General features: G+C 35.5%; 1 protein-coding gene across 1 annotated transcript; it reads left to right on the top strand.

Annotated features, from left to right (window-relative positions):
* Positions 1 to 2,409: 2,409 nt before the first annotated feature.
* LOC115876118 lies at positions 2,410 to 11,356 on the top strand. The gene is made up of 3 exons (XM_030891809.1): positions 2,410 to 2,518; positions 6,495 to 7,627; positions 11,204 to 11,356. The coding sequence occupies exons 1-3, from the start codon at positions 2,410 to 2,412 to the stop codon at positions 11,354 to 11,356; spliced, it is 1,395 nt and encodes a 464-aa protein (XP_030747669.1).
* The last annotated feature ends 1,370 nt before the right edge of the window (positions 11,357 to 12,726 follow it).

The raw sequence follows: 12,726 nt of genomic DNA, 5'->3' as shown, positions 1-12,726 counted from the left end.
CCGAAAACCGAAGAAGAATTGCCCGAAAACAATTGATCGAAAAGAAAAATAACCAAAAAGATATTAGCCCGAACAGAAGAATCATCGAATCACAATTAACAGAAATAAAAATTACCCAAAATGTCGATTTTTTGTAAAAGATTGTTCTAATACAGGGTATTCAAACACACGGTCCATTTAATAAAAACCTAACTAAACAAAAACAAAAGATGTTTCTTCATTGGTGTCTTTTTGATACAAATAACTCTGGAGTAACAGTTTCTGTTTTCCCTGTTCACTTATAACAAATTCGACTTCCATTCTACGTGTTTATGCCGGATGCTGATACGCACAATGGCCTGACAATGATAAGTAGATGAAAATTATTGTATTTTTCAGGCAACTGTTTGGTTCGCTAAAATGTTCTTAGGGAAATTATGATTCCGGAAAATTTTCCATTAGGGCAATCTTCGTCTCGTTTGTTTTGCTTTCGGTCAATTTTCCTTCGGCCATTTATTCTCGTTCAATTTTCTGGATTCCCAATACAGCTATGTGCAGAGCCTAGCTCATTCTGACCATGGTTTTTGGCAAAAAAATCAGACTCAAAATAACACTTTAAAAGAGAGCTACTGCCATGAAGTTTTATTTTGTCCCAAGCAACCATCAATTAGGCAGAATGTGTCATTTTCTCTCGCATGCATTTTCATAACTTAAAACAAAAGGGCCTATCTCAAATTCCATCTTTCTTGTAGTATAATTGGTATAACAGTTGATATAACAAAGAGCCCCATCTCAACATACGTCTCTTCGTCATAACGAAGAATTCTAGCAAATGGGATGGGGCAAGTTTTTAAATGAATAATATAAAATAAAATATATATAGGTATATTGAGATGCGCAAGTTTCCTATATTAAAAAGTTGACTTGAAAATATGACGAAATATGAACGCTTTCCGAAAAAAAAAGAAATAAATATTGCAAGATTTTCAGAATTAGCATTTAAATTTTGTATTTAAAAGGAGTGTCACATGGTACCTAACAAGAATAAAAAAAAAACATTATAAGGTACATTAGCCAAACTAACACCTAAAACTAGGTAATATAAATGATTATAAATTATTAACAAAACAAAATTCGTAATAAATACATAGACATAATCCTGAGAAACAAAATTCCTAACCTGGATAAAACTAAAACTTTTTTCTTGCTTTTTTTTTCGGCAAACTCTGAAATAAAATCGTCGATGTTTCGTAACAGATGAGAAAAGAAGCGTTTTTTGTTGCGATATAGCAGCACCGACATGCTTATGATTTATTTCGTGGTTCGTGGAAGGTTTTGGTATGGGGATTGAATATAAAATGACATGTGTCTTTTTTTATAAGGAACTAAAAAGTAAAATAAAACACGAAATCACCACAATACACCAAAAATACTTTTACTTTTACACTGGACGCGTGTTTCACTAACATTTTCAATTTTGTTAGCATCATCAGCAGATGATCAAGACTAAACTATTTTTTTTCATAGCAACTGTTAAAATTGCCTTATATCTATCAAAAATAGTAGATGAAATAGTACTTTAACCGTAAGGGTAGATTAAATGATACTTTAACAGCGAGGATAGGTTAAAAACTTTATTTCTTCTCGCACGTTTTTTAATTGCTTCCATTTTTGAAATTTTTTTTATTCGTGCTCAATAGATATTAAAGATAATCCGCTTAATCGGTCTTGTGTCATACTAATATATTATTATACTATTGATCTCAGATAATTCTCAATTATTTTGAGTTTAGAAAAACTTCTCTCTGCGGTTGCCATTGAAACCGGCAGCGTTAATAAGATTCTTATGGAGATGTAAATATTTGGAAAGTTTCCAATCAGATCGTGAATGTTTAAATATTTTAGCGTTTGTTTTGGACAACTGAAGTTTTCGGCATTATCTGGTGGTATTAGAACAAAAATCTCGTCCCGAAGCTCTAGGCTATTAATATCATGTTTGCCTCCGTCCGCTAAATAGAGATGAAGATTCATACAATGTTTTGTTATTTCCTCTCGGTTGATATTCCTGAGAACTGTGAAGACGTATAAAAACGAAAAATAGTTTTGGAGTGAGCTTTTAACAGGTCAAACCTGTGGATCTAAAATTGGCTCATCCACTGATTCATATAAAAACTGCCTAGTTTTTTTTTTGGGCTTAAATTTCCAGCTCTTCTGCCAGCTCTGAAGCATCCACCGATATTTCTCTAAAATGGTCGTCAGGCCTTATTTTGACAAAATAGTCGTCGATAGCTTTTAGAGCTTTTGTGGACTCAATGATGTCGAGATTCTCAGTCTGAAGCAGTTTACTAGTTGTATTTATACTGTTAGAATTTCATAACAAAAATGACAATTTTTCCAAAATGTAGTACTGACGTACCGAATTTGCTCAAAATGTACCGAATTCAGTACAATTGTACCGAAACGGCCGTCCTCAAATTTGGCCGCCTGGAGAAACTGCTCCTCTGCTCCACCCTACAGGACGGCCCCCCTCCTACCCAGTGTGAGTACTGAGTACATATTGAGAGGTTTTAATTTTAACTTTATGTTGAATTTGACTTAAGACTTAAATCATTTTGATTTTAGAAATGACTTCAGTACTAATCACTAGTACTAAAATCCTCTAATTTCAATCAGTGTAGCTCGCTGAGTATTTACAACTAGATACTCTTTACACAGCAATACTTTCTGATCAATATACAAACCCACACACGCACTCACACACATTCTTTATTCCGGAGAGGGTGCGGGTAAAAAATTACCCTAATCGATTGTACCCCCGCCGATCTGTTACAGATGCCGATTTTATGACGGCCCTTACACGGCTGCTCCTTAACGGCGGCGTATTCTTAACGTCTCTGTCAATAACATTCAAAACGATTCGGAAGTCGTAACAGATGAGAAAAGAAGCGTTTTTTGTTGCGATATAGCAGCACCGACATGCTTATGATTTATTTCGTGGTTTGTGGGAGGTTTTGGTATGGGGATTGAATTTAGAATGAGATGTCTTTTTTTATAGGGAACTAAAAAGTAAAATAAAACACGAAATCACCACAATACACCAAAAACACTTTTACTTTTACACTAGACGCGTGTTTCGCTAACATTTTTAATTTTGTTAGCATCATCAGCAGATGATCAAGACTAAACTATTTTTTTCCATAGCAACTGTTAAAATTGCCTTATATCTATCAAAAATAGTAGATGAAATAGTACTTTAACCGTAAGGGTAGATTAAATGATACTTTAACAGCGAGGATAGGTTAAAAACTTTATTTCTTCTCGCACGTTTTTTAATTGCTTCCATTTTTGAAAAATTTTTGTATTCCTTTTCATAAGTTATTCGGGATTTAAATGGAAGTAGTATGGATATGGCGTTTGTCGCCTCAGCCTGAATATCTGTTGGTAATTTACTTATTTCGTATTGAGCAGTGGCGGATACAGAAATTTATTTTAGGGTGGGGCCAAATAAAAAATAATGCTAAATATGCCTTTTAGGGCGCCATTTTTAACCCAAAAGCCTAATATTTAACCCAATTCACAGATTTTAGGGGGGCCCGGGCCTCATGGGCCCCCTCCCTGTATCCGCCACTGGTATTGAGCCATTTCTGGCTCCAATTCAATCAGCAATCGACACGAAAGAGAATTAAAAAAATATTGACTCAAAACTGACAACTAAAGAGACAGCTTTATTTATTTGTCAAATTACATAGAAACCAACTCCAACCCAGCACAATATTTTTTCTACTCCTAATAAATTCCTTGAAATAATAATTCCTGAATATTTTTTAAAACGTAACTCGCTATGGAAAGAAATATTGTTTTATACAGGACGATAAAATTGTATTATCGTCTCCCGAAGTTAATTCGCTCGCCATTTCATCGCTCCTGAATTAATCTTTTCGGTCGACAATAAAATACCATTTTATCGTCTTGTATAAAAAATAACTATTTTTTTGATGAGGGGGTCGTTTAAAAATCTTTTTTAGACGAATAGTGATCATTCCCATCACCATCTCGAGAGAGACGATCATAGAAATAACCCCTAGACAGTGTAGGACTCGGAATTGTTATCCACTAAAAACAGTGCACCTCCGAGGAACCAGCTGCCGAAGTATGGTCAGCTATTACTCCTGCTGATATTGAGGAGAACAACAATATGTTCAGCAACGCAAGGCTAATAAATAGATAGAGAACATTGCATAGATCTTAATAATTTAAAATCAATTAAACAAGTCTCATATTATAGGCAATTAGATGCATATGAAAGCATCAGAATTAATAAATGTAAAAATAGTATGAACAGAGACAACGGTCCAAGTCTTTCCAGTTCTTTGCTTCTATACTACCCTAGTTGCGGAAATTTAATTGTTACGGTCGGTGAGCTCTGATCCGATTGGCTAGATCTTACCACTCAGTACCCACTGAGCGAGTGCCCAAACCACGCAGTACCCAAACGCTCAAATTGTAGATATTAGTTTAGTCTTGATCATCTGCTGATGATGCTAACATGGTTAGTAAAACGCGCGTCCAGTGTAAAAGTAAAAGTGTTTTGGTGTATTGGTGTATTGTGGTGATTTAGTGTTTTATTTTACTGTGTAACACCAAAGCTTCCATATTTATAACGAACGTCATGTAAAGCAGTCAGTAGTTATTAGCAAAGCTTGCTTTCTATAGTTTTAATTTTGTTTGAAAATTATTTAATGTAAAATTTACAATTGAGAAAAAAAAATTCACACATGTGATGATTTGAAACTTATGCCAATAAACAGCACTTGTTCTTCTGTAACTTTCATATCTGGCCTCGATATGTTGATGATATCTTCATAATTTGCAATAGAACCGACTCTTGGATCGTTTTCTCAATTATCTCAATTCGCAAAGTTACTCCATCAGATTTTTTATTGAGAAAGATAGCACAACTTCTGTCTTCTGTTAGTAGAAACGATGGATCATCCATTAGCACTTCTGTATTACGTATATAGGAAACCTACACACATCAAAGGCGGTATTTAAATTCTCAGTCGAGGAAGGCATTTAGTGTAGCATTCTGAAACAACAAAAATAAGTATAGTTAAAACATTATGTCACCCAGAAATCACGGTATGCAGTGACCAAGAATCTCTTGATTATGCAGTAAGAAATATTAAAACTGATTTGCTTCAGAATGGTTACTCTACGAAGTCCCTTGACAAGATTATATCGTTGATTGAAGAAATAACTCACCAATTATTTCAATCAACGATCCAATTCCAAGCCCGGCACACTGTGTGTTAGTATGTGAGAAAGTATATATCTAAAAGATACAGGTACAGAGTTTATCTACAGATGTCGATAAAGGATGTCCTCTAAATGTACGATACATCGAGCATAAAAAACGCAACGTGGTGAAACAATAAAGCAAAGACAATTGCAAACTAGTGTAGTTGTGTAGTCCAAACAACAACGTAATATAGAGTAGCCAGCGAGAGTTTTCAGTGAGATATATTTTACCATATTCATAACGTCTCTGGTCAATAACATTCAAAACGACTTGGAAATCATAACAAATGAGGAAATAAACGTTTTTTGTTGGTATATAGCAGGACCGACATGCTTATGATTTATTTCGAAATTTGTGGTATGTTTTTGGTATGGGGATTGAATATAAAACGAGATGTGTCTTTTTTTCCTAAAACAAACGTCATGAAAAGCAGTCAATAAAGAGTAGAAGAGCGTGATTACTGTATAGGAATAAAGATGTCTAATATTGATAGGTGTAGATTGTAGATGTAGTATGTATGGGTGAGAGAAGTTAATCACCGCCACCTTAATAGATTTAATATTTAATGTGTCCCCCTTTCTTTAGTTATAACTTATCATACAGTCCCAGGGAATTGACAATAGTCATCGGCATCTGAGACGGTTTTATAGAGGTTAGTTCTCCATCTCTGATAGCAGTACCAAAGTTTATGGCACGAAGGGTTGTCGTCTCGGAGTACTCAGTGATGAGGTGTTCTGGTGTTTCCCCATTTCCCCACAGAATCTGCATTTACCGTTGTTTCTTAGCCTCAATCTACCGAGGTGTTTATTGAGAAGACATTCCTGTTAAAAACCCCGTGATAATCTGAAAATTGTTCTTACTTAAATCAATTAAAATCTTTTATTTTGCTTGGTTGTAAGTCCTCAGAAACTTCTTTGAGTATCTTAGATCTTTGAAGGATTTCCATTCCCGATGGAGACTTTCAGGTTCCTAAGTTGCGCTAAATTGCATACCACTTGGGAAGAAGATTAAATTTTAATGGAGGAATGATATAATTATATGCCATATATGCCATAAATAATAGACATCGCATATATATGCAAAATAAAAGCACTAAATCACCAGAATACACCAAAACACTTTTACTTTTACACTGGACGCGCGTTTCGCTAATCATGTTAGCATCATCAGCAGATGATTATAAACTCCAATTATATATATATGCCATAAATAATAGACATCGCACTATTGAACAACCCCGAGAAAAAGAAAGAGATCAGTTCTAAGATCGAAAACGAACTAGAAATGGTAGAGGTACCTGTACGGGAAGAAGATGTCGAAAAGACATGGAATGATTTAAAAACTAGAATAACAAATATCCAGGAAAAAGATATTGGATTCACGGCAACCAACAAAAAGCAGGAATGGATAACACAGGAAATACTAGACCTCATGGATGACAGACGGAAGCAGAAGGCAAACCCGATAGAATACAAACGTTTAAATGGGATCATTAGGAAAAAGTGCCGGGAAGAGAAAGAGATCTGGATGTCAACAAAATGTCAAGAAATAGAGCAACTACAAGCAAAGTATGACACCTTCAATGTTCATAAAAAAGTGAAAGAATTTACACACAGACACAGAAAACACCAAGAAACAATCCTAAGAAACGATAACAACGAGATAATTTTAGGAGTAAAGGCTAAGCTTGTGAGATGGAAAGAATATATCGAAACACTTTTTAATGATGACAGACCCTGTTCCCCACCACCGATAGATCACATACTGAATGAAAAGGCTCCAGCAATAACCAAAGACGAAGTTGTTCATGCCATAAAAGCGCAGAAAAGCGGAAAAGCTACCGGTCCCGATAAAATAAACGTTGAAATACTTAAACTCATTGCAGATAACGAAAGCAGAAGTCTAGATTTGGTAACAGCATTATTTAACAAATTATATATCTCAAGCAAAATACCGTCAGATTGGCTTAAATCAACATTCGTAACCCTGCTAAAGAAACCCAACGCCTCACAATGTGATGACTATCGGATGATAAGTCTTATGTCCCATGTCCTCAAAACCTTTCTTAGAATCATCCACACTCGAATCTACAAGAAGTTCGAAAATCAGATGGACAACACCCAGTTTGGCTTCAGAAACGGACTTGGAACACGTGAAGCACTCTTCTCCCTAAATGTAATGACACAGAGGTGTAGAGACATGAATGTGAATGTATTTGCATGCTTCATAGACTATCGTAAAGCGTTCGACTGTGTTAATCATCAGAAGATGATCAAAATTCTAAGAACAACCGGAGTTGACGAACAAGACCTACGTTTCATATCAGAACTTTATTGGCATCAAACGGCGGTAGTTGAGATGAAGCAGTCAACATCGGAAGATATACAAATCAGACGGGGTGTTCGGCAGGGTTGCGTCTTGTCTCCGCTCCTGTTTAACCTGTACTCGGAGACTATATTTAGAGAAGCACTGGATCGAATCCAGGGCGGAATCAAGTTCAATGGAATCCCAATAAACAATATCAGATATGCCGATGATACGGTTATAATAGCCAACGATATACAAGAACTGCAAAGCATTATAGATTCCGTAGTCCACTATAGTGAGATGTTTGGACTGCATCTCAATGTCTCCAAGACCAAACTATTGGTCTTTTCTAAGACTCCAATAAATGCACACCTGCGTGTCAAGGGACAAACAATCGAACAAGTGACCTCAATAAAGTATTTAGGAGCTAACATCAATAGTCAGTGCGACCCGAAAAGAGAAATATTTTCAAGAATTGAGCAAGCGAGAAAAATCTTCGTGAGAATGAAATCATTTTTTACAAGAAGAGACCTCAGTGCGGATCTCAGAACTCGATGCGATCGTCTCGACGTGATCGAGATGCTACGTCTTCTCTGTATTACTCTATGGATGTGAGAGCTGGACACTGGATTTACAGACCGAGAAGAGAATAGAAGCCTTCGAAATGTATATATACAGACGGATGCTGCGAATCTCATGGGTACAAAGGATCACCAACAATGAAGTACTCCAGCGCATGCAGAAACAAAAAGAGATACTGAACACCATCAAGGAAAGAAAAATGCATTACGTGGGTTATGTGTAGATACGAAATACTGCGCCTCATAATAGAGGGCAAAGTGCAAGGGAAAAGATCAGTAGGAAGACGCCAGAACGCATGGCTAAAAGATTTGAGGAGATGGTTTGAACGCTCGTCTGCGGAAATCTTCCGGGCTGCAGTTTCCAGAACCACAATTGCCATTTGGATCGCCAACCTTCGGCAGGAGAGGGCGTGATAAGAAGAAGAATGATATAATTTAAACTAGTTCGAAACAGTATTATTTGATCACAGTTACAAAAAGAAAATAATAAAAACAAACAAAATCAATAATTAAACACCCCACAAAAATATTCAGTTGCCATATTTTAAAGTCTTTGTTTTTGCAGCCACTGGCTCCTCCAGCACATAGAGGTACATATATTAGAGGGACTTACCAATGTTTACCCAATCTGGCTCGGAATTTTATGTGATTAATTACGGAAAGGGTTTAAATCTTGGCTTGTAAGGGATAACTAATGATTTGTAAAGACGCGGTGCGTGTCTCGTTAGAGGACAGGAGACTTTGCCCGGTCCTCCCCTTATTTTGCCACTAGTCGATCAGCCGTGCTACTTTTGAACTGCCATTAGATATACTGTTGCTGCCTTTTAGATAATATACTTTCATATACATTTTTTTTTCAATCTAATATAGCCTCAAAGTTTCTCTATGATTATTTTTAATTTGTTTTTAATTTTTTCTTATAAAAAAAAAAACGAAATATAAAAGATGCTTTTTTAATACAGTCTAACAAAAATAAATAGATTGCTCAGGCATCCGTAGAGGTTAGTAATGTATTGCAATCGCTTCTTTGATCTTAATGAACATAAGTAAAATATTAAAAACAAATAAAAAATAATCATATTCAGAAAGTTTCAGGCTTTTTGGTTTTACCTATGGAGTGTAGATATGAGGAGAAATATATCTTATGGGATTTTATTTGAAAAAGTGGTCACAAAATAAGGGTCACAAAATAAGGGGTCACAAAATAAGGGTACACCAAATGAGAGAAAAGTGGCGCTAATGACGCATAAATCTAAAAATTTAAAAGTAACCATAGATAAGAGAATAAAAGTAACATAACCAAACCAAACATTACCCAAAAAAAATTTTTAGTCTATTGCTGCTGAATAAAAAAAATTATCAAATTTTTGTCAAATAAGTATTTATCTCTTTTGAATGATTTCCTGTTATAAAAATTTTCGGCGCATAATTTAAATTTTAGGTTTTTGCTACAGCAGCGCCATCTTAAGTAGTTGTAGCAGTCTTCCCATTTTTACGAATCCCATTTTCTTCCCCCTTGCATGAAGATATTTCTCCTTACTTCTACACTCCATAGTTTTACCTCATTATGAAATTGTCAGTAATTTTTAATTGTTATTAGGTAGTAATTGTTAATTTTGAAGTTTAATTTGATATGTCATTTTAACAGAACGTCAACGGTTTTTATAGGCGTATCCATGGTACAAAGAAAACAAGGTATGATCGATAGCGGCCCCGATTTCGTTAAGTTTGCGCATACCACCTGTGACGTCATACGCCATACAAAAAAATATCCATATTGTTCAATTGCCACTAATAAAAAAAGACCTAAAATAGGGAAGAATTAGGACATAACCCCAAAAGTTATGTCAAATCATCGAGCTTGACATTTGAAAAATTATTTTCACATTTTGACACAATGAAATTTCACAGATGACACAATATGTTTGACAATTTGAAATTGGCGCGCAGAGCTTGCCGACCAATGGTGCCGTTTATCACCTGTGACGTAGTGACCAACCTGCGCAATATCATATCTTGTATTCTTTGTATCATGAGGCGTATCTATAGCGGTTAAAAAAATAAAGTGTTTTTGAATAATCGTATTTAGATATTTTAAGTAGTTTTTTTCTTTGTAATTTGGGGGGGCATTTTTTGCTTCTGACGAAGAGAATATACTTCCCGAAACGTTAAGCATTTTTTTTGTCCGTTAGGCAAATGTCTTTATTAGTAAATCACTGCTGACAAGCTGGCATCCGTTGGATTAACGCAGCAGAGTTCACAAAAAACAATTATTTTATTTTGTAGATTTTATTACAGTGGCGTACTCAATACCCATAGGACTTTTTTGAAGAGGAATCCGCTACAGAGGTATAGACATTTTTTAAACATTATTACGGTCTGGGTATCCTGGGTATATCGGCTTATGGTACGGTCTGGAGAGATGGAATGGTATCAAAGTTCATTAAAATCTTTCCTTGCAAAAAACTGGCCAATTTAATACCTAACCTAACCTAACAACATGCTCTCGAACAGAAATATCCAAGTGCATTTGAGGGGAGAAAAAAGTCGCACTGACAACATCAACAATGGCCTCCCGCAAGGCTCTGTACTGTTCTTTAGAATATCTATACCGCGGACCTCTCTACTACAGTCTCCAAAAAAATGATACATGCAGATGACATTGCACTTTCCTGTCAAACAACTGATTTCACTAGAGGCGAAAATATTCTGTCAGTTGACTTGCAGGGGCTAAATAAGTACTTTAACAAGTGGAGGCTTCGCCCAAACATTGATAAATAACAACAAAATACAACTCTCACCCAAAATAGTTGGGAGTCACATTGGATCGGTCCCTCATGTTCAAGCCAACCCTCATCAAGACGGCTGCAAAAATAAATACTAGAAACAATATATTGCACAAGATCGCAGGTAGCAGCTGGGGAGCAAACGCGAGTGTACTTAAAACAACTGCAATGGCCCTCATATATTCGGTGGCAGAATATTGCTGCCCTGTCTGGATAAATAGCAATCATCTTATTGACACACGTCTTAACAGCGCGATGAGAATTATAACGGGCACTACCACAAGCACTCCGATCTAATAGCTTCCCGTATTATCAAACATAACTACCCCTCATTTGAGAAGATACGCGGCTCTAGTCAGAGAGTGGAAAAAGTGCACCAGCAATGTTCATCTTCCCATCCATGATTGCGAAAATTTCTTGCATCGCTTGACGTCCAGAAAACCGCCATAGACATTAGGACAGCCGCTACTAAATTCCAACTTTTGAGTTGAAGACTGCTGCCGAGATAAATGGTCACAAAATAATCCTGACCTTTATCACTTGATAACTGACCCAGTACTCTGCCCTGCCGGATACAACTTGCCAAGAAAAACGTGGACAACCCCCAATCGGTTCAGAACTAACCATGGCAGAACCCGTTTCTGGACACACAAATGGGATTGCGGACATCCTGAACACACCCCTTTTCATATCGCAACAGAGTGCATGCCCATTAATAAAGGCGCAGTTCTCTTTAAATCGTCTTCATGAGGCTGACCTGGATGCTATATAATGGATCGTAGAGCTGAATCTTATAATGTAAATTTATAGTCGTTCGTTTTTACTGTAACATAGTGATATGTCTCTTAAACATTTGATTGTTGATTTTTGAATTGTTTGTATTTTTGTATTGATTTTTTTTAATTTTATTGATATCATATGTCTCTTAATACGCCATACGAAATATACAGGGTGGTCCGAATTGTATTCCGGAAACTTCGGCAGCATATTCTGTAGATAAAAATAACTAAAAAAGTTCGTATAAATGTATGTCATAAAATGCTTAGTTTCGGAGATACAGGGTGTAGAAGTTTCATTTTTGTTTCGATTTTTTTCAAATAATTTCTGAAGTACCTAACGTCAATATTTGGATGAAAATTGTTTAGGAGTTTTGTTTAGGAGAAATTTGATTTTAATGTCAATATGACCCCTATTTGTAGTTGTTTTGTACCTACATGTGTTTTAACTGTTTTGAAGAGTGGCAACTTTTCGTCCGTACCTATATAAAACTACTGAGTGAAAAAATATACATTTCCATGACTTTTTAATAAAAAATAGTCAATACATGTCATTGTTTGACAAAAAATAAACACACGATGTGTATAGTGTACAGTTACTTGACTGAAATAATAAATTTTTATTTTTTTAAATTAATCATAAATTTTTCTGCGAAAAAATAATATTAAACAGTTTCTATTGAACTTTTGGCACAAAAACATTTCAAATTTATGATTTCAGTCTAATAACTATTTAGTCAGCATGTTTAGTTCATGTCAATGCTGACAGGTACTAATAATTTCGATTCCAAATATCTCGAGAACCATTACTCGTAGCGATTTTACCGAGAGACCCTTTTTACGTAAAAAACGTCGTAAATGTATATTTTTTTACTCAGTAGTTTTATACAGGTACGGACAAAAAGTTATTACACTTTAAACCATTTAAAAAATATGTAAGTGGCGCCCCCTACAAATAGGAGTGATATTGACATAAAAATAAAATTCAGAACAAATTC

Source organism: Sitophilus oryzae, unplaced genomic scaffold (assembly GCF_002938485.1).
Source record: "Sitophilus oryzae breed Bouriz unplaced genomic scaffold, Soryzae_2.0 scaffold_1398_pilon_pilon, whole genome shotgun sequence".
NCBI lineage: Eukaryota > Metazoa > Arthropoda > Insecta > Coleoptera > Curculionidae > Sitophilus > Sitophilus oryzae.
The sequence above is the reverse complement of the archived record's forward strand: the minus strand, read 5'-3'. Positions and strand labels throughout refer to the sequence as shown.

Bases quoted from the DNA above. Each gene is read 5' to 3' on its own strand.
- LOC115876118 (XM_030891809.1), top strand. From the start codon at position 2,410: ATGTACCGAATTCAGTACAATTGTACCGAAACGGCCGTCCTCAAATTT. The intron at 2,519-6,494 runs GTGAGTACTGAG...CATAAATAATAG, and splicing joins CGGCCCCCCTCCTACCCAGT to ACATCGCACTATTGAACAAC. The intron at 7,628-11,203 runs GTAGTTGAGATG...ACGTCTTAACAG, and splicing joins TTTATTGGCATCAAACGGCG to CGCGATGAGAATTATAACGG.